A 22,739-nucleotide genomic window follows, 5' to 3' on the forward strand; every position below is an offset into this window, starting at 1 on the left:
GCGGTGTACAGTCCATATCAAAAACATCATACATAAAAACAATTAAAATTATTAGATGGATAAATACATAAATAAGAGGAGGATAAAATAGACAGAACTGTAATTGCTAAATAAATAATTTAAAATATACAAAATTTAAAACCCCAGTGTCCTATAAAATTAAGTCCCCTAAAAAACCAGTAGGAAATATATATGCCAGGAGGTGACGTTAAGAATTATGCCAGGCCAGCCAGTCGGAACAGGTATGTCTTCAGTTTCTGCCGGAAGGAGCGGAAGTCAGTGGTGGTTCTAATGTCGGGGGGGAGGTCATTCCAGAGGGTTGGGCCCATCACAGAGAAGGCCCTACTCCTTGGTGTCGCCCGTTGGCATTGCCTAGTGGACAGCACCAGGAGAAGCCCCTCCCTGTGAGAGCGAATTGGCCGCAGGGATGTGTGTGGGAGGATGCGATCCTGCAGGTAACTAGGCCCTATGCCATGGAGCGCTTTAAAGATGGTGGTCAAAACCTTGAAACGCACCCGAAAGACCACAGGTAGCCAGTGCAGCTCGCGCAGGAGCGGTGTTACGTGGGAGTACCTAGTACTCCCCATGACTGCCCGCGCAGCTGCGTTCTGGACTAGCTGCAGTCTTCGTGCGCGTCCCAAGGGAAGCCCCATGTAGAGAGCATTACAGTAGTCCAGGCGAGACGTCACCAGTGCATGAGTGACCGTGCGTAGGGCATCCCGGTCCAGAAGGGGGCGCAATTGGCGCACCAGGCGAACCTGGTGGAACGCCCCCCTAGCCACGGCTGCCACATGGTCGTCCATTGACAGCCGGGCATCTAGGAGGACGCCCAAATTGCGCGCCCGTTCCACAGGGGGCAGTTGTTCGCCCCCTATGGCCAGCGTTGGAGTCAGCTGACTGAACCGAGGTGCCGGTAGCCACAGCCACTCAGTCTTGGAGGGGTTGAGTTTGAGTCTGTTGTCCCCCATCCAGACCCCTACAGCTTCCAAACACCGGGACATCACTTCGACAGCCTCGCTGGGGTGATTTGGGGTTGAAACGTACAGCTGAGTATCATCAGCGTACAGATGGTATTCAACCCCAAAACCACGGATGATCTCCCCCAGCGGCTTCACATATGTGTTGAACAGGAGGGGCGAGAGGACCGACCCCTGTGGCACCCCACAAGTGAGTGACCTCAGGGTCGACCTCTGCCCCCCTGTCAACACACATTGCGACCGGTCGGAGAGGTAGGAGCCGAACCACCGCAAAACGGTGCCTCCGACTCCCATCCCCTCCAGCCGGCGCAATAGGATACCATGGTCGATGGTATCAAAAGCTGCTGAGAGGTCTAATAGGACCAGGATAGAGGAACAACCTCTATCTCTGGCCCTCCAGAGATCATCAACCAGCGCGACCAAGGCTGTCTCTGTGCTGTGCCCGGGTCGGAAGCCGGACTGGCGTGGGTCTAGATATTCGGATTCGTCAAGGTGTCGTGGAAATTGCTGTGCCACCACATTCTCAACAACCTTCGCTAAAAAGGGAAGGTTGGAGACTGGACGATAATTAGCCAGCTCCATTGGGTCCAGTGAAGGCCTCTTGAGCAAGGGCCTCACCACCGCCTCTTTCAAGGCAGTTGGTAAGAAGCCCTCACCCAATGAGGCGTTCACCAGGCCCAGAAGCCAGCCTCATGTCACCTCCCAGGATGCCAGTACCAGCCAGGAGGGACATGGGTCCATTGAACATGTGGTGGGTCGCAGCCGTCCACGCAACCTGTCCAAATCCTCGGGGGCAACAGAGTCAAACTCCTCCCAGAATGGTCTCACAAGACTCACTGTTGACGGCTCGTCCGGCCCACTGGAGGGGGCCCATCCGCTCCGGATCTGAGCGACTTTGTCCTGCAGATATTCCCCAAACTCCTCTGCTCTACCCTGCAAGGGTGCCCCCCGTGTCCCCTGTGACAGGAGAGAGCGGGTCACCCTAAACAGGGCAGCAGGGCAGTTATCCGCGGACGCAATAAGAGCGGCACAATGTCTACGTTTGGCCGCTCTCAATGCCACAAGGTAGGTCCGTAAATAGGCTCTTACCTGTGTTCGATCAGACTCGGAGCGTGAGGATCTCCACCTGCTCTCTAGACGTCTCCTATGGTGCTTCATCACCCTTAGCTCCTCGGTATACCAAGGAGCTCGGGTGGATCGCTGCCGCAGGAGAGGTCGCAAAGGCGCAACCCGGTCCAAGGCCCCAGCCACCGCCATATTCCAGGCAGCCACTAGGTCCTCCGACCAAGCGCGGGTCAGGGCTACAGGTAGTGGCCCAAGTTCCGTCTGGAACCTATCCGGTTCCATCAGGTGCTTGGGGCGGTACCAGCTTGGACAGGCTGGCTCCGCCTCCTCGCGGTGGGGGGTAGCGGCAGGGAAGTCGAGCCGGAGACATGAGTGATCTGACCATGACAGGGGAGTAATAACTAAGTCCCCTATTCCCAGATCACTCGTCCACTGTTCAGATACAAAAATAAGGTCCAGTGTGTGACCGCCCTCGTGTGTGGGGCCCTGAATTAATTGGGTCAGGCCCATGGCTGTCATGGAAGCCATGAACTCCCGAGCCACCTCAGATGCTGCTCCCGTCGACGGCAGGTTGAAGTCCCCCATGACCAAGAGCCTGGGGATCTCAACCGCCGTCTCTGAGATCAGCTCGAGGAGCTCAGGCAGGGCCGCTGATGTATAGCGAGGAGCCAAGTATACAATCAGCAGGCCCAACTGCCTCCCTGGGCCCCATTTCACACCTAGGGATTCACAACCGGGTATCTGAGGAACAGTGAACTCTCTCGGTTCCATGCCTGTATCAGAGCCTTAGTCTGTAGGGAAGAAGCAGAAATTGAAGTCTTCTAGCACAGGGGTCTCCAACCCCTGGGATATGGCCCTTACAATGCCGTGGCCTATTCGGAACTGGGCCACATGTGCCGGCGTGCACACACACAGTGTAGCTCAACTCATGCAAGTGATGGGCCAGAGTGCACACGCCTGCAGCTCAATTTGCAGTTGAGCTGTGTGTGTGTGTGTGTGTGTGTGTGTGTACACCGGCCCACCACTTGTGCAAGTTGAGCTGTGTTGCACACCGGCCTGCCACTCTTGCGGCCCAGTTCCCCTCCTCAACCTGCAGGGCCGCCAAGCCACAAAGGCTGGGGACCGCTGTTCTAGCAGGCAAACAAGCGGATGAAATCTCTGAATTACAAGGCTGGGCTTGGCCTTCCTCTAAACCACTTAAAAGGCCTGATTTCATTCAGAAAAATAGTTTTTTCTCCACTTTTACGAAAAGCCAGGCTTAACCTTTCAAACACATATGCATCCAAACACTTCAGACTGTAATCTTTGCAGCACCCCTGTAAGTTACTTAAGGAGAAGTATCTGGTACTGGCGGAGCAAAGGTACAGCTGGCAACCACAGAGAGGCGAAGATAACATTTGTGCCAATGATCCCTTGATTCAGCCTGGCAATTACTCTTGGGCCATAGATCGGATGGAACACTCAAGAATTGCTGGTGAGATCATAAAACCATTGACTGAAATGATAAGACTCCCCGCGACATTTTACCACCTTGCGAAAGGCAAGAATCAACAAGTTTTAAAACAGCAGGAATCATTTCTGAGCATAATTCAGAAGGCTGGTTTTGCTCTATGCAGATTTCTACAGTTTGGGATCGAGTACCTACAAAACAGCATGCGTGGACTTAAACCTGCCCATTCGTTCCATTCATAAAGGGTGCGATGCAAACTGTCTGATCTCCATGACAAAATATTGTCTGGTGTTCTATGTCAGGCAACATAGCACAGCGTTTGCACGCATGTGCAAACTTTCTTGTGCCAGAAAAGTTATTTGCTGAAACTGTGATATAGTACCACTTTTATTTGTTTTTTTTAAAAAAACCTTGGATAACTGGAAATGGGAGTGGGGAGGAGGGGGGGGGAAGCAAGACGCAGGAGAATAGAAATTCTTGAATGTCAGCGGGAAGAATGTGGACTGGAGGAGTGGGGGCAGGATCACCTTGGAGAAAGAAGCAGTGAGACCAGATTTAGGCTGGGAAAAACCAAATGGGATAGGAAGATGAAGTGGGACCTGGAAAGCCCTCACAAGAGAAGCAGAGAAATAAATAGACTGGGGCAGGTATTAAGGAGAGACAGCAGGGAAATAGATTGTGAAAATTATTGGGTTGTAGAACTGGGGCAGTGAATATCAAGGACAAGAGAAGAAAGAAAGACAATTGGAGGTCAGTCGTGATCATGGACTGCAAACGTATTTGTTTCCATTGTCTCAGTGCCTTTCTCTGAAAAGCATGTTTTGTGACTCACTGAGCAATTCATGGGAGTTATTTTGTGACTGAGCCCCTAATTCAGGGGTAAAATCAACTTACCTTCGCTACCGGTTTGCAAATGTGAGCCTCCGCGTATGTGCAGGACCTTCTGTGGATGTGCAGAGCGTCAGAAATGGGACATGATGACGTCCGGGTGGGCGAGCGGAGCCTCCCACCGCCACCACTACCAGTTCACCCGAAACGAATAGAACCGGCTGAATTGCACCACTGCCCTAATTCCATATATGACTCTTGAAGATGGAAATCCCTGTTTTCTATATTGACAATACACTGACAAGTAAGGCTAGAGTGCAGTCAAGACTGAAATGGCACCTTAGAGACCAACATATTTATTCTGGCTAATGGTTATGTGAGCTAAAGTCTACTTCACCTGAGTAGCATAGAGTTTCATACATTGCAACTCAATTTATTCTGCAATAAACCAATTTATTCAAAGGTAAACCCCTGGTCTCATTAGCTCACTAGTGCTCAGCCAGATCTGGAGTTCCTTTCCATTGTGCTCAGGATTTTTTCAATCCTGGCACTTGTCAGGAGGATTGGAAATCCGGGTCTTTTGCCACCTAAAACACGTGCCCTTCAAATCAATGCCACTTTCCTGGTCACTGAAACATTTCTACCACCCTTAGGAATACCGACCACAAGATCAGATGGCTGCTGGAGATGATCTGGGGAGAAAATGCTTTGGAATTCAGAAGAAAAGTAAGGAATGTGTTCCTGCCATCGCCCATCTCAAGCATGGAGAAGCTGTTCAGTTTGAAAGGAGCAATAAATGGCCCATTGGACGTTAGCATGGCAGGGCTGGAAGGACTGCTCTGCTGCAAGCATTATCCAAAGATGTGTGGAAGGTTGAGATGTGCCAGGAATGGGTGGTTCTAATGTTCCCATTCCGGTTCATGTCACCTTAGTTTCTTCCTCTAGTGGAGATGAGTCAGAGGACAGTTCTTGAAATGTCTGTGCATCCTTCATAAGACTGAGATTCTACAAAGACTACAGCCTGGCAACAGAATGGGAATATCTCTCCGGTTGTAGCTCAGGGACCTACAATAAAAACCATCTTGATCTCCAGACAAGTAGATCCCGGGAAATTCTTGACATTCCCTTGAAGAGGGGTGTCAAAGGCAGAAAGTCTGCCACCAGCAGGGATCCTAGAATTACTGGGGCTCTTACAAATAGATTTAGGTAGGAGACCAGGAGAAAGCTATGGCAAATCTAGACAGCATACTAAAAAGCAGAGACGTCGCCCTGCCAACAAAAGTGTGCATAGTCAAGGCTATGGTTTTTCCAGTTGCAATGTATGGCTGTGAAGGTTGGACCATAAGAAAGGCTGAGCACCAAAGAATTGAGACCTTTGAACTATGGCACTGGAGAAGACCCCTGAGAGTCCCTTGGACTGCAAGGGGATCAAACCGGTCAGTCCTAGAGGAGATCAATCCTGACTGCTCTCTAGAAGGCCAGATCCTGAAGATGACCTAATGAGAAGGAAGGACTCACTGGAGGAGAGCCTAATGCTGGGAAAGATTGAGGGCAAAAGAAGAAGAGGATGACAGAGGATGAGGTGGCTGGATGAGTTCGGGAGTCACTGAAGCAGTAGGCGTGAGCTTAAATGGACTCCAGAGGATGGTAGAGGACAGGAAGGACTGGAGGAACATTGTCCATGATGGATCGGACATGACTTCGCAACTAACAACAACAAGACCAGCAACTAAAATTGCACATCATTGTACATATAAAGACAACCTGAAGCTTTGTTCTCCCGGATAGGCAAGATAATTGGCTCTCCGATTACCCACCTGTATATCATTCTATACAGCTAGTAATCTACTCACTTTCTGATTTATCACATCTGTTCACGAGACTGTCATTCATTTTCAGGGATTTAACAACTGATCCTTTCAAACCTATCAGCTAGATTATATACATTAACCTCACCAAAGAATTATTGTGATGATCCTATCTTGACTAAAATGTCAGTGCTACAGCATTTCATCTGAGTTTGTTGGTTTTCCAACAAATGATATTAGGGAGGAGATGAACAAAGCTGCAGAAATCCACCAACCTGCTGCCCTTAAATTGTCCTGCAGTAAAATTGTAAAGGCAGCAGCACAAACTGATTCATTACAGAGGCAGAATAGAATTCAACCATCGGAGCAACGCAAGTTAGGCTGTCATCTTTTTCTGCTGACTCGAAGACTAGCAGAACATAGATTACCAGAGCTATAGGGAAGACCTCAAAGACGACAAAGTCATGCTCAGTGAATTAAAAAATGCAAAAATGTCCATTTGCTAATGTAAGAGAATGATGACTGATTTATTGGGAAGAGACCTTGGTGGCCTCTTTCTTAGCTGTAAATATGGCATCACTTCCAGTTTGTTGTGACAGTGTACTCCCTAAAAGTATCATGGGAGCAGAATAACAGAGTTGGAAGGAGCCCCCTGCTCAGACAGGAAACCCTACAACCATTTCAGACAAATAGTTGTCCAATCTCTTCTTTAAAACTTCCAGTGTTGGGGCATTCACAACTTCTGAAGGCAAGTTGTTCCACTGATCATTTGTTCTAACTGTCAGGAAATTTCTCCTTAGTTCTAGGTTGCTTCTCTCCTTGATTAGTTTCCATGCCTTCAGGTGCCTTGGAAAATAGTGTGACTCCCTCTTCTTTGTGGCAACCCCTGAGATATTGGAACACTGCTATCATGTCTCCCCTAGTCCTTCTTTCTCTTAAGCTAAACATACGCAGTTCCTGCAACCATTCTTCATATGTTTTAGTCTCCAGTCCAGTGACGTGCGGTGAGGTTTATGGCTGGTGAGGCTGGTGACGTCATCAGGAAGGCAGGGAATGGGACCACGTGTGCTGGAGGCTCAGGCTGCCTCAGCCTCCAGCACACGTGATCCCATTCCCCGTCTTCCTGAGCGTGCTCCGCCGGCTTGCGCTCCGCAGTCCTCGAAAGCGACTATTTATTTATTTATTTATTTAATTTGACTTCTTAGTCGCCCCCTCTCCCCCCAGGGACTCGGGGCGACGTACAATAGCAACAATCACAACAATATAATATGGAGGAGGTAGAAAATAAATAAATAAATTACAGTACTTTGAAACAATTAAAATCCCAATGACAGTTAAAATTTAAAAATTAAAATTAACAATTAAAAATGCCCAAGAGGTGGAGAAGCTCTAAATTTAAGCCAGGCCGGCTAGTCGGAACAGGTGGGTCTTCAATTTCATACGGAAGGAGCGGAGGTCAGTTGTTGTCCTAATGTCTGGGGGGAGGTCATTCCAAAGGGTAGGGCCCATCACAGAGAAGGCCCTACTCCTGGGCGCCGCCCTCTGACACTCTCTGGAGGACGGCACCCGGAGAAGTCCCTCTCTGTGCGAGCGAATAGGTCGCAGGGATGTGTGGGGCAGGACGCGATCCCGCAGGTAACTAGGCCCTGTGCCATGGAGCGCTTTAAAGATGGTGACTAACACCTTGAAGCGCACCCGGTAGGCCACAGGAAGCCAGTGCAGCTCGCGCAGGAGAGGTGTTATATGGGAGAACCTTGTTCTCCCCATAATTACCCGCACGGCTGCATTCTGGAACAACTGAAGTCTCCGGGCGCACCTCAAGGGGAGCCCCATGTAGAGAGCATTGCAGTAGGGGAACGATGAGAACCTTCCTGCCTCTGCTGGACTTTGCCCGCTCCTCGCGACTGCATATTGCAGTTGTGAGGAGCGCGCAAAATCCAGCAGAGGCAGGAAGGTTCTCGTCGTTCCCCAGTCGCTTTCGTGCCTTCGTCATCCGGGACTGCCGACAACATTTCTGCCTCTGCAGCTCCCGGGCGCGGCCGGACGGAGGTAGCCAGAATGGCGCCGAGGCAGTCCGGCGGGCGAGCGACCAAGGATCAGGCTGCCTCGCTCGCTCTTTCGTCCGCCCGGACCGCCTCGGCATCGCTGTGGCTACATCCGTCTGGCTGCGCCCAGGAGCTGCGGAGGCAGAAATGTTGTCGGCGCTCCCGGATGACGAAGGCACGAAAGCGACTGGGGAACGACAAGAACCTTCCTGCCTCTGCTGGATTTTGCGCGCTACTGTCGCTTTCGCGCGACTGTCACTTTCGTGCCTTCGTCATCCGGGAGCGCCGACAACATTTCTGCCTCCGCAGCTCCCGCGCGCGGCCGGACGAATGTAGCCACAGCGACGCCGAGGCGGTCCAGGCGGACGAAAGAGCAAGCGAGGCAGCCTGATCCTCGGTCGCTCGCCCGCCAGACTGCCTCGGCGCCATTCTGGGTACCTCCGGCCGGCTGCACCCGGGAGCTTGTGGAGGCAGAAATGTTGTCGGCGCTCCCGGATGACGAAGGCACGAAAGCGACTGGGGAACTACGAGAGCCTTCCTGCCTCTGCTGGATTTCGCGCGCTCCTGTCGCTTTCGCGCGACTGTCACTTTCGTGCCTTCGTCATCCGGGAGCACCGACAACATTTCTGCCTCCGCAGCTCCCAGGCACGGCCGGACGGATGTATATAATATTATAATATTATATTATATATATATAGTATATAATATTATATACTATTATTTCATGAAGAGAGGTGAGGCTCTGCCTCCCTTGCCTCCCCTGACCGCACGTCCCTGCTCCAGTCCCCTAATCATCTTTGTTGCTCTTCTCTGCACTCTTTCTACAGCTGTGATGGCAAACCTATGGCATGCGTACCGGAAACGGCACACAGAGCCATCTCTCTGGTGGCCAATGCGCATGTGGACGCCGGAAACCGGAAGATTATCTTCCCGGCGTGCGCATGCGCACTGGGCGACTGCTCTTCTGGTTTCCGGTGCTCCCACATGCGTGAAGATCAGCTGGCCGGTGCGTCGGAACCCGGAAGAGCAATGGGCAACGGCTCACATGCCCAGAGAGATGGGTCTGTGTGCCACTTCTGGCATGCCACACGGTCGCCATCGAAAGAGTGCCGAGAAGGGCAACAAAGATGATTGTTTGAGAGAGTGCGCTCCTGTTTTGGCACTCGGTGCTGAAAAGATTCCCCAACACTGTTTTAGAATCTCAACGTCTACATTAGTCAAACTATACATATACATGTAGTCCATGACTTACAAACATTTGTTTAGCAACTCTTTGAGCTTACAACAGCGCTGAAAAAAAGGGACTTACAATTTATGGTCATGTTACTTGGGCACTTGACAACTGGCACACGTATTTACAATGCCTGCCAGGTCCAGAGTCATGTAATCACTGCCATCTTCTCAGCCAGCTTCTGCCAAGCCAAATCAATGGGGGAAGCCAGATCTGCTTAACAAGCATATGATTCACTTAACAACTGCAGTGATTCGCTTAACAACTGTGGGGAAAAAGATTGCAAAATCAGGCAGGATTCATTTAACAACCACCGTGTTTAGCAACAGAACTGCCCATATCTGACCCCCATGGGCAAATGGCCTGTCGGCGGAGAGAGCATAGCAATGGAAAATGGTATCCCTAGCAGTAACACTCTTTCAAGTGGGGACCAAAAGGGCCCTCCCTTCCTTACAGAAGGTAAGCCTAAAGATCTTGAATTGCATCTGGAAGCCAATGAGTAACCAGTAACCAGTGCAAGGAGGGGAGGAGAGGAGAGGATAAGAGAGGAGAGGAGAGGAAGAAGAGAGCAGAGGAGAGCAGAGCAGAGCTTTATTTGGCCAAGTGTGATTAGACGCAAAAGGAATTTGTCTCCAGTGCAGGAGTTCTCAGTGTACATGCAAAATAACAGAGTAATAATAATCATAATAATGATACCAATAAGAGGAGGCAGTAAAGAAAATGAGATGGATGATAATAATACTACAGCCATACTACATGAGTAAATTAGCTTAGACAAAGACAGTACAGTGGAAATTAGGTGTTCAGCAGAGTGATGGCACGAGGGGTGGGGGGTGAGGGGGACCTGTCTCTGTATCTAGTTGTTCGGCATGCAAAGTTCTGTAGTGGCGTCCTGAGGGGAGGAGTTGAAACAATTTATATCCAGGATGCGAGGGGTCTGAAGGTATTTTCTCAGCCCTCCTTCTGATCCATGCAATATATAGAGCCACTATGGAAGGCAGGCTGATTTCAATTATTTTTTTCCGCAGTCCTATCCACTGTACCTGTCCTGTTGAATTGCTGTACCAAACCAGACCGTTGTAGACTGCCTCAATAATTTCTCAATAATTTCTCTGTAGAACAGTATCAACAGCTCATGGGGTAGTCTGAACTTTCTGAGTTGACGCAGGAAGAACATTCTTTGTTGTCCCTTTTTAAAGGATGGTTCTAATGTTAGGCATCCCTTTCAAATCCTGGGAGATTATAGGGCCCAAAATCTTGAAGGACTCTACTGTTGATACTGTGCTGTCTAATGTAGACAGAGGTGGTAGAATAAGTGTGCTCCTCCTAAAATCTGCTCTCATCTTTACAGTTTTAAGCATGTTACGCTTCAGATTGTTCCTCGTGCACCGCAGGGCCATTTGTTCAACCTCCTGTCTATATGCAGACTCATCACTGTCTTGAATGAGACCAATGAATGTATTATCTGCAAACTTCAGTACTTTTAACAGAGGGATCCTTAGAGATGCAGTCATTGGTATATAGAGGGAAGAGTAATGGAGAGAGCACACAGCCCTAAGATACTTGATGAGATTTTCCCTAGCTTCACCTGTTGCTTCTTAACAGTCAAAAAGCTTATAATCCAGCTACAAGTATGGACAGGCACAGCTAGCTGAATCAGTTTAGAGTGAAGAATTTCTGGAATGATGGTACTGAACGCCAAACCGAAGTCAACAAAAGGGGGATTCCCTGGGGATTCAAAAAGTTGCAAGTTGTAGTGCAGTGCCATATTGACAGCATCATCTGCCAATCTGTTTGCATGGTAGGTAAACTGCAAGGGGTCTAACAAGGGACCCGTGATAATTTTTAGGTAGGCCAGCACTAACCTTTCAAAGGCCTTCATAACTACAGATGTCAGAGCAACCGGTCTGTAGTCATTCAGCTCCTTGAAGGCTATTTTTTGGGGGGGGAACCAGGATGATAGTAGAGTGTTTAAAGCAAGAAGGAACATAACACATCTCCGGTGATTTATTAAAAATGCGGGTGAAGATGGGAGCCAATTGATCAGCACAAGCTTTCAAACAAGGAGGAGTTATTCTGTCTAGGCCTGGTGCTTTTCCAATCATTTGTCTATGAAATAGCCCACACACACCTTTTTCTAAGATCACCAGAGAAGGGAAGCTCAGTGGGATGGAGATAGGGGTAGATTTGATTATTGTTGCTTTTTTATGAGATAGGGAACGTAGCGAGAGCTGACAATGATGTCCTCTCAAACCTGCAGCAGAATACATTCAGGTCACCTGCCAGTTGTCGAGTTTCTTCAGTAAGGGAGGGATGTCTACTATAATCAATGATATTCTTCAGGCTTCTCCACACATTTGCTGGTTCTTTAGCTGAGAACCGATTCCTCAGATTTTCAGAGTAGCCTCTCTTTGCTTCCCATATTACCCTTGTTAATACATTCCTGACCTGATTGTACAACATCCTATCTCCTTTCCTGTACGCTTCCTCTTTGGCACAACGTAGCTGCTTGAGCGCAGCTGTGAACCAAGGTTTATTATTACTATATATGCGCAAGCTCTTGGTCGGTACACACATGTCCTCACAAAAACCAACATATGATGTCACAGTATCAGTGAGTTCATCCAAGTTTGTGGAAGCAGTTTCAAAAACACTCCAGTCTGCGCAATCAAAGCAGACTGTGATTCTAACTTTGTCCCCTTAGTCCAAGACTACACTGTTTTGACCACAGATTTTATAGGCAGGTACAAGGTGGATCGTACAATGATCAGAGAGGCTCACAGATGCTCTTGCTAGACAGCAATAAGCATTTTTTTTTAACATGGAGTAGCACAGTGGTCAAAAATGTTTTCGCCTCTAGTGAGACAGCTGCCATGTTGAATGTAGCTGGTCAGTTCTTGTCTTAGATTAGCACTGTTAAAATCACAGGGTGTCAAACTCAAGGCCTGGGGGCCAGATCAGAGTGCTTAGATCTGCCTCACCCTGAAAACTGTGAAGGAGTTTTCGGTGCCTCTGCAAGAGAAAAAGGAGTGGCCCTCTTGAGTGCAATTTTTGGTGGCAGAGGGTTTGCAGGAGGCTGTTTTCGCTGGCAGAGAGCTCAAGCCAACACAGGCACCCCCAACACAAGTGACATCAAGCTGGCCACTCCCAACCTGGCCATGCCCCCCCTGGAGGTCAAACACAACCCTGATGCGGCTCTAAATGAAATCGAGTTTGACACCCCTGGCCTAAAACAATGAGAAGGGGGTCTGAATATTTCTATTGTGTACACAGAATTTGGTCAGCTAGGATTTGCAACATACTGTTTATGTAAGCATGGGTTGGTTTACCAGTGATGGCTAACCTTTTTTGGCTCCTGTGCCAAAAGCAGGGGGAGCGCAGGTGGGTCGTGCGCGGGCATGCCACACCCATAATGCTATGCGTGCGATCCAGTGAGCACACACGCATGACTCCTCCCACTTGCACGTGCGCCCCCCCTGCGCATGCGCATGTGACCGGTGCCCCCCCACTTTTGGCACAGTTTTTTTTTGCCCTCTAGGAGCCTGGGGAGCCCTCAACCCTCGGACGCCCTCCGGAGGCTTTAGGAGCTTCCCGGAGGGCAAACAACAGCCCTATGGGGAATCTGGAAGTTCGGGAATGGTGATTTCCAGTTTGTCCGTAGGGCCAATTTTCGAGCTCCTGAGCCTTCAGGAGGCTTCCCTGAAGGCTCCAAAGGGTGAAAACCGCCCTTACGGGCAAACCGGAAATTCAGGAAACGACTTCTGGTTTGTTCATAGGGCCGGTTTTTGCCCTCCGGAGCCTTCAAGGAAGCCTCTTGGAGCCTCTGAAGCGCGAAAAACGGCCCTATGAGCAAACCAGAAGTCCATTCCTGAAATTCCGGTTTGCCTGTAGGGCCTTTTTTTTTGCGCTCCAGAGGTTTCAAGGAAGCCTCCGGAGGGTGAAAAAGGGCCTCAAAAGAAGGCTGAAGTCAGCTGGCCAGGTTCGCCATCACGGGTATATAAGCACCAACCAAGATGAATGAAGAAAACTCTCATGGAGCATAAAAGGGCTTGCAAGTAATGAATAGTGTCTTTAAGTCCAGGTCGGAAAATTTCTTTAGTACTGTAACATTGTTACACCAGCGGTTGTTAACATAGAAGCATGTTAGCATAGAAGTGTTATCCAAGCAAAATGAGATGCGTTATTAACTACAGGTAGTCTCAACTTACAACAGTTCACTTAATGACCGTTCAACGTTACAACGACACTGAAAGAAGTGACAAGACCATTTTTCACACTTACGACCATTGCAGCATTCCCACCGTCACATCATTTACATGCGGATGTTTGGCAACTGTTTCACATTTGTGATGGTTGCATTGTCTTGTGGTGGTGTGATCCCCTTTCTTACAACCTTCTGTCAAGCAAAGTCAGTGGGAAACCAGATGTACTTAACAACCGTGTCGCCAACTTAACAAGTGCATGGATTCACTTAACAACTCTGGCAAGAAAAGTCGCAGAATGGGGCAAAACTCACTCAACTGTGGCCGTACGTTGAGGACTACTTGTACTCAGAATCTTGCCTTGTGGACCAGCAATTATTGTCTTCATGGCAGCCCTTGTAACAACCCACCAAGAAATGATCAAGGCATGAGTGACCATGCTGGGGATCTAAGAATGGTCATAATTGAGGCCCAGGATGGAGTTTGTGCAAAGGCCTTCAGAGCCACAGCTGCCACCTCTTTTAGCATTGGCCATTAATGTCATACCTCTGATACAAAGGCCACGAAGCCTGCCTGTAGAATAGGATCAGGTTTTGGTCTGAGTGAGTTTCATGAATATTTCATATACTGAGACTTCCTAGAGAGTTGGTATAACTTAAGAACAATTCAATAATTCATTCATTCTCTCTCCCAAATACATTAATACAAATGTAAGGAACATTACATACGTGGCTTTCTTAAGCCTCCATGAACACTTTTTTATTATATGATATTTATATTATCATGGTCCCAAGGATCAATTAAGTTACTTCAATCAATTTAAGCTGTTCCTAAATGAACAGCATTTTAAAAGAGAAGTAATATGCGTTTCATATAATTACTTGAAAATATATCCAGTATGTAGATCCTTTTATTGGATCCATTCTCTGGAAGAATGGCTAATTAAATTGAAGAGCCATATAACTAAATAGTTAAACTGACAGCTAGCTTGATCTACTCTAGTGGTTAAAACACCAGACAAGAAACCAGGAGATTGGGTGTTCTAGTCTTGCTTCAGACATGAAAGCCAGCTGGGTGACTTTGGGCCAATCACCAGGAGATGGTGAGTTCTAGTCCTGCTTTAAGATATGAAAGCCCACTGGGTAACTTTGGACCAGTCACTCTCTCTCTCAGCCCAATTCACCTCATCAGGTTATTATTGTGGGGAAAAGATAAGGAGGAAAGAGTATTAGGTATGTTCACTGCCTGAAGCTATTTATACCAATAATAAAGGTGAGTTATGAATAAACATAAATAAATTGTAGGGCTATGCATCAATATCTAAAATACCTTTGTATTTAAAAAGGAAATCTGACAAAGAATTTAATTCTAATTAGAAATCATTCTTAGATTACAATTCCACCTACAGAAAATTTTGGTTGTAGACTTTGTGTTTTAATTTGAATTGCAATTTCCACATAGAGTTCATACTTTGTTTGCGATCTACAACCTTTCCTTCATTTTTTTAGCTGCGTTAACCAAGCATTTCAGCTCAAAATTCAGCAATATGAAATGGGTATCAAGAATCTTGTAATATCATAAACTTTCAATGATCTTGTGGTTTTGCTCATTTAGATTTGTCATTGATCTGCCTATTACCTGCACCTAGTTCTTCTATTTTTGCAATCCAACTTTCATATTCTTTAAATTTTATAAAGCAATAAAATGGAAAATAAAACAAAACATAGATAGACTTCTCCATATTTATATATTCCAAATATTGCCTGTTTTCAGTGAGTTTCTGTCCAAGGACTGCATGTATGAATAGAAACTTAATCCTGTCCTGAAACACAGTAATCACATTCCAATATTTTTTTAAAAAGCACTTCATAAAACTCCAGGCAGTTATCCTAGTTATATAGGCAGCATTTACCATTGCCCTTCCAAACACAATTATGAACTCTCTCAGGTTCACTCAACAATTAGAGACTCACTAATCCACAAGTCATAGTAGATCTGATCAAAGATGTGCAAAACAGATAACTCCCACTCTGCAAAAGTTTATCCTTAAAACAAAGATATCCGTCTGATTATCTTCTGCCTTGAAGTAAGAAACAACAACACTGCACAGAACTTGGTGAATAAAAAGTCTCTTCACGTTCCACTTCGGAAGACTCCTCACTTGAATTGCTTTTTTGATTTAATTGAAAAGTCTAGTCTCCCATTAAAATGGGCAAGTTGTCAGATGTCTATGATAGGGAGCCTCCCAGAGTTGGTTAGAAGATGGTGGCTATATAAATGTTTGCAATAAATAAATATATGAACTGGAAAATCAAAATTGAAATCTTCATGAGCTCAGTCGTAAATAAGCAATGGCTTTAACACTGTCCTTAATAGGAATTTGCTTTTCTCACCAAAACTAACTGCTTTTATACTGCAAAGTTGTACATAGATCCATATCAACCCTGCCAGAAGCAAACTCATCTCATTTATGTCAATAGTATACTGTACAGCCAATCAATCAGATGGTTACAGAATTGCTCAACATGAAAAAAAGATTATTAATATACAGCACTTTGGAGCAACTGAAATGTTTTCCATACTGTACAGAGTCTACATATACTTGCAATAATTTCATTTCCTTCTGGAGAAAATCTGTGGGGTGCCTAAGAAGCGATGCCAACTTAATGACACATACTTAAATCAGTTCGGCAACCTTCCCAAAAGCATGTTGAAATTCAAACCCCAACATCCCCACCTTGGGTGCGTATGGAAAATTACTGAAACCCCAACAGATCTACAAGACATTAGAACAAAGTTTGTTTTATCACTTTCTCCATATTATTGAAGGGGAGGGTAAAGTTATTCTTGAATTTGGAGGAGGAGGGGTAAAGCAAGTTACAGTTCAACCCATGTAGTCAGAAGTAAGCCCTATGAAATTCACTTCGTAGGAATTTACATTTGAACTTCGAATTAGCTCCCCAGCAAAATTACCAATCAACACAGGAGCGACAACAGATTCTTGAAAATAGCAAATTTCCTTCTGTCCACTTTCAAGGGATCGACTGATGGAAGAGAGAAGACGCTGAACCGCCCCGCGCGATCTTGGGCTCATCGGCTTCACAAGCGAACCATCCCGAATGAAAACAGGTTTATTTCGAAGCAGCTTTAAAGGCAGTTGTACTGCACAAATTAAAACAAAACCCCGTGCAAAGGAACCAACCAAACAACCGTTTCTATCAAATGCCACGCTGTGTCCTTGAGATCGTTTCATCTAAGTTTAGGCATCCGGGAACGGGGAATTGAGAAACTGAGGTTTGTGTTTCGTTACTTCTTCCTCCAAGATTGTTAACGCCCAAGATTTCGGAGGGAAAAGGGGGGGAAAACTCACCCGCGATTTCCTAAAATACGGAATTTCCTCGTTTTGTCTCAAGGGAGCGGATAACGACGGGATGTGGGGCGCGGGTTGGGGGGGGGAGAGAGAGTTTCCTAAAACCGTGAGAACCAAGATAAGGCCCGGAATTCGCTCACCTCCTCCTCTCCAGCCGAACTCTTTCCCCAGCCCTGCCTCTGCCTCGGACTGCGCCACAGAAACGGCCCGTCGCAAGCGGTGGGGCATGAGGGCCGGCAAAGTTTGGCGATCCCCCCCCCCCCACTTTTCGCGATCCTCGCTCTGCGCGATCCCGGCGCGCCTCCGACTTCCTGCCCCGCTTTTAGGCCTCTGCAAAGTGCTTGTTACATTTCCTGGTAAGGGGCAGATCGGAGAAGCCTTTCAAAACACCGGCATCGCTGAACGCATGGAGAGCAAAAGCAGCCGGCGGATTTTTTTTTTTTTTTGCACTCGCCGCTCCGCCGGACCTTCGAAGCCGCGTCCCTGCAAAGCAGGCAGTGGCTCCGCCTCCTTTCTCGGTGTGTTGATTCGCGCAAGAAAACACAAATCCTCGCTGCGCATCTACAAACGCGCCCTTGTTTTGGAGCTATTAATAGCCTGCCCGTGGAGAAATTACTCGCTTGGAGACAGGAGCAGAAGCTATTCCGAGGCGCCTGTTTGCCACTAGGGGGCAACCCGGAGCCTCACTTTCGGCTCGCCAAACCCCTTCCTCTTGCCATTGAACGGTCAGTTTTAAAGGAGCCGCGCCAGAATTCCCAGCTATCATTCTTTTCTTGCGGAGGGAGGGAGAGAAATGGATTTTCCACGCGCGCTCTTTAGTAGAGACACAAGTTACATATCTGAGATGCAAAATCCAGAAGAGGCAAGACTTCAAATAATGTGACCTTGAGAAGGAGAAGCCTCTGATTATGATGGCTGTTAATATTACAGAGTGGCTTCTTAACCTATAATCGCCCAAGACTGGGATACTAATCTTTTGCATATGCTGGCTGGAAATTATTACTATTCAATTATAACCAACGAATTGCCGGGAGAAAAAATATACACCCAATAGTATTAACAATATTGTTACACACACTCTTAAAATTAATTTTTAAGGGTGGGGGGAGGCTTGGAGAATTACAAACAAAATATCTGCACACCACCCTCAAATTATCAAGAAGCTACCTTCCCTGCCTATTAGTCTCCAAAAAGAAAAAGTTATTTCAGATATTAATGCCTCATCTAGACAATCTATTGCTGCCAATCAGATATCTTTCTTCCAGTGTTTTTTGATCTGCCTAGAAAAAAGCCAATAATCCACAATCCATATCTTAATACCTTCCAAATACTGAAAAGAACACATGCTGAATTGGGAATTATAAGAATCGGAATCCAGAACCGGATGATGTCAGCTCATGGACGTATTTCCCAGGAGAATGGCCCATTAACCTTCGGACTTCACTTCCAAGTAAACATGTATTAGAGCTGCTTTGTTAGGGAATTTCAAGGGCTTTCTAACTTGTACTATAGGTGTAGCATACAACTGGATTTTTACATGCTTCACTAAGCAGCAAGATAGGTTACAAAGGATCTGAGCAGACCAGTCCTTGCTAAATGTGCTGACACTGATTTCCAAGGAAGTATATGTTGTATAAAGAATCAGAGATTACAGTACTTTTGTCCCCCGGAAGACTTTATTCAGAAGAAAGTCCTTACATGATCAAACAGGCTTTTTCCTAAGCATGGGCCTGAATAAATCCAGTTTAACAAGAGATATAGTTGTACATTCTGAGTGCCTAGCTAAGATATTCTACTGATAAGGTGTGGATAACTGAACAAAATACATGCTTGTTTTGAATCAGCTTTTTGTCTCTGCTCTGATATGATTTTTTTTTAAAGCATGGCAGTTATAAACTATGTCCATAGCACTGTGGAAAAAGTGATCAACAGGCTGTAGGGCATTTTCTCCTCTGTAGAGGAGTTCTATAACAACAGGAATCCTCCAATGATGGAGGAAGGAATTCCTTCTCATTACCACCACTATAGTTATGCCTGCTACATTTTGGAGTAAAATACCTAGTTTACATGCAGATACTCTCAGCTTCTATTTGCAGCCTCACCAGTTAAACTAACCAAAGATTCATGTCACAAAGATCACTACCCTATCTCTGTAGTCCTAATGTCAGATTTACATAAGTATAGGGGGGGCTTCTGAACAGGATGAAGTAAGTCCTTGATGCTTTCCTTCCTTCTAAAACGCCACTGCATATAGTGAAAAAGATTTATGTTTTAGTTTTTTTGTTCTTTCTAAATTTCATAAAATGCACCCATCCACATCTCATCCCTTTCCATCAGGTGCCTTATGTAAACCTAATAAAAGACAAAAAGAAAAAAAAATTTCTTTTTGTACTACAACCATTTTTGCATCCTAGATACCAGGACTCAAGATTGATCTGAAGACACACAAACAAACAAAAAGCTCATACATCATGCTTCTATTATTATTATTATTATTATGGTTTCTCTCAAGGATTAATGGGAATAATATGGGACGTATGGAAATAATTTCCATAGCAACAATTTTCATGGGAAGTAAGTATAGGACATTATTATTGATTTATTATAGTACTTCTTCTATAAAGGTAATTTGAAACAGGTGAATGGGAAATCAGATGGAGCTCCACCCCAAATTAGCCAGCAAAATTCCTGCATCCTTTTTGTAATTCTCTAAGTAAGAAAAAGGGCATACGTTGGAAAATGGACAGAATAAGTACTACAATAAATCCATAATATTGTCCTATACATATTTTATAGGAAAATTGCTGCCGTGGAGATTATTCTCACATGGCTGTACATCATCGTATCCTGCCCCATACATCCCTTCAGCCGATTCGCTCTCACAGAGAGGGACTCCTCCGGGTGCCGTCCACTAGGCAATGCCAGCGGGCGACGCCCAGGAGTAGGGCCTTCTCTGTGATGGGCCCGACCCTTTGGAATGACCTCCCCCCAGATATCAGGACTATCACCGACCTCTGCTCCTTCCGTAAGAAACTAAAGACCCACCTGTTCAATCTAGCCGGCCTGGCCTAATTCCTAATTCCCAATTTTAGTCCCTCAAGCCTGCATTTTTTAAAATTTTCGAGGGGTATACTTTTAGTTGTTTTTTAATTTAATTTTTAATTTTTACTTTTTGTACAGTTGTATGAGGTTTAATTCGTTTTTAAGGGTATGGGATATTCGTCTTTTGTATTCGTTTTAATGACACACCTGTACACCGCCCCAAGTCCCTTCGGGGAGAGGGGGCGGTCTAGAAATATTGAAAATAAATAAATAAATAAATAAATAAATCTTTCACAGAAATAGTCAAATCTCACCAGGTCAGACTGCCAGTCATTTATGCCAGCCAAGAATTTTCACATTCCAAGCTATCCTTACTCTGTGTGCCATCTGCTCTGGAAGTGTTCCATTACAACTCCATTTCCCATTCATCAGTTTGCTTTTGATGATTGAGGATGATAGAGATTGTAGTCCTACATGCACAGATATTAGGAAAGCCATAATTCCCAATACAGTTCCCAATGAGCTTATCCAGAAAAACTGATTCTAGCATTGGGAAGCCAGAAAATAGAATGCAAATATTTTTGATTTTCTAAACAGGGAATGAATAAATTGTGTCCTTTTTAATGCATCAGGACTATAGCTTCAATAATTCCCAGTAAGCATGGGCAATAGCAAGGGGTACTAGAAATAATAATTCAGTAACATGCAGAGGTCCACAGAGATTTTTCACTTCTGCCCTCCTCATTTGTTTTGATTATAGCTGCTTTTTAAACTATCTCCTTAAACTAGGACTTCTCCCCATAAACTCAAATATATTAGCAGTGTATTTGGGGATAGGGGTGAGTTAGGTTTCTGACTTTTTGGTCCAGGGAACAAGTAAAAAAAACAAGTAAGAATTTGAAAGTCAATTGGTAGGTGAGCTTCAGTTAAACCCGATTGTGCTTTTCCTTAGGAAAAAGTTGAGATCAGCATTTAAGGAGAGAGAAAAAACAGAAGTGAAAACTAATCTCAGGGGGAGCAGTCAGCAAAATAGAAGGAAACTGAATCATTAAGACATTTCACCCGCCATCAAAAACACACAAACATACATTGTGATTTTCTGCAAATTCAAATCACAGGACTAGCAAAATACCAGCAGCCGAACACTGAACTTTTAGATCCCTATCTAGCTTGGATTTCCCAGCTCAGCAACAATGTATGGTAGGATTATCCCCCAGTTTTCTTCTAAGAGGGGCTTTTGTCTTCCTCTTGTCTACACGTTCCATTTTATTAAGATTACAAGCAACTGGAGGAAGGAGGAAACTGAATAGTTGGAGGAGAATAACAACTTTGGCATCTGCTCAGAAGTACTTTCCCTTTTTCTTGTTTTGATGGCAGAGATGGCTGGTTTCTCACGTGCAAGCTAGGCTATTCTGCCAAACCAAGATGAGCTGAACCAGAGTCAAGACTATTCTGTAAAATATTTAAACTAGACTGTAAAGCAATATAAATTCAGGAGTCAGGAACTCTGCCAATAAACTCAACGTGAAACACACTATTAGTGGGGCGCGCACACCACTTAAGTTTAATTCTTTTTCCTCCCTTTTCTCCATTGGAGGGGGGGGGTTGAGGGGAGGGAAAAAAGAAAACCAGAAATCCTGGCTGCCAAGAGCACTCTGCTCGGCACTTCACCCTTTTCTCCAAGCATCCATCTTCAACCAGCTTTCTTATGCCTCCTTCCAGTGAATAAAGCCACGGAACATCAACATGTCTAAAAACCCAGCTAGAGTTTGGACTTTCCTTCTGCCTTAAAACTCCTATGTCCATCCTCATCCTCTTGATGGACGGGATAAAAGCAATTGAAACCCGGCTCATCCGGAGAACTCCGGTCTGAGAAGGCTGTTAGAAAGTAACAGGGAAAGAAGCTCCTCCGGGTAGGCATTTTACATTCGTGCCAACGAAGCTGCTCCGGATTATCCAGGTCCCATCCCAGGTTGTCATTCCGAGCAAGGAGAGAGGCCTCGCGCGCGGATTCTCGCCTAAGCGCGGCTCCTTTCTCGGAATCCTCCCAATTCCCGCTACGGCAATTCCAGTAACTCCGGGGAGTTGGGAGGGGGAGGAGGGGCTCTCCTCTCACCTGAGCAGCTGGAGGGCGTCCGTCGAGCGTGGGTCCTCCACTAACACGTAGACAGTCGCGGGGGGCGGCTCTGGGTTGGGGGGCCGCTCGCTCGTGTCATGGGACATCATTCCCCCGCCCCACCTCCACCGGAGCTTCCCGGAAAGCAATCGGGGACTCTCACTCGGTTCGCGGGAACAAAAACGGGTCGGGATCCAAGCTCGGTGCAAAACACGTTTCTGCAAAGCGGAGAGAACCAGGCGCAGCTGCCAGGGACCGGGGGAGGGTGTGTGCGCGCTCCGGAGCGAGGCGCAGAATAAATCAGTAGCAGCGCCGCTTCCTCCCAAAGAAGCAAGAGGAAAACATCCAGCCGGAGGATTGCTTCATTTTCCGGCTGGGGAAGAGAAAGGGGGGGGGAGTCGGCGGAGGAGGGGAACTCCACGGGAAATGACATCAGAGTGGGATCCACCCACTCATCTAGGAAAGGGATAGGGAGGCATGGGGCAGAATCTGTCTTGAACGATAAAGCCAAGTCTGCCGCCTTTATTTCCTTATCGTAGCTCCGCGCAGAAGGAGCGAGGCGGGTAACCCCTTGAGTACAGTAAAGGGAGACCGTGTCGAAAACG

The 22,739-nt window shown here is 46.4% G+C and overlaps 1 protein-coding gene across 1 annotated transcript in view; it reads right to left on the reverse strand.

The window, feature by feature from the left end:
- The window catches only part of TFE3 (transcription factor binding to IGHM enhancer 3), a 49,523-nt gene extending 27,001 nt beyond the window's left edge, over window positions 1–22,522 (reverse strand). Inside the window, exon 1 of the mRNA XM_081934723.1 lies at window positions 22,135–22,522. Within this exon, the coding sequence (XP_081790849.1) occupies window positions 22,135–22,244 (110 nt within the window). The 5' untranslated portion in view covers window positions 22,245–22,522. The remainder of the gene's footprint in view (window positions 1–22,134) is intronic.
- Between the last annotated feature and the right edge of the window lie 217 nt (window positions 22,523–22,739).

The sequence above is a fragment of the Natrix helvetica genome (genome assembly GCF_964273705.1).
Source record: "Natrix helvetica genome assembly, chromosome: 1".
In the NCBI taxonomy this organism is placed as follows: domain Eukaryota; kingdom Metazoa; phylum Chordata; class Lepidosauria; order Squamata; family Natricidae; genus Natrix; species Natrix helvetica.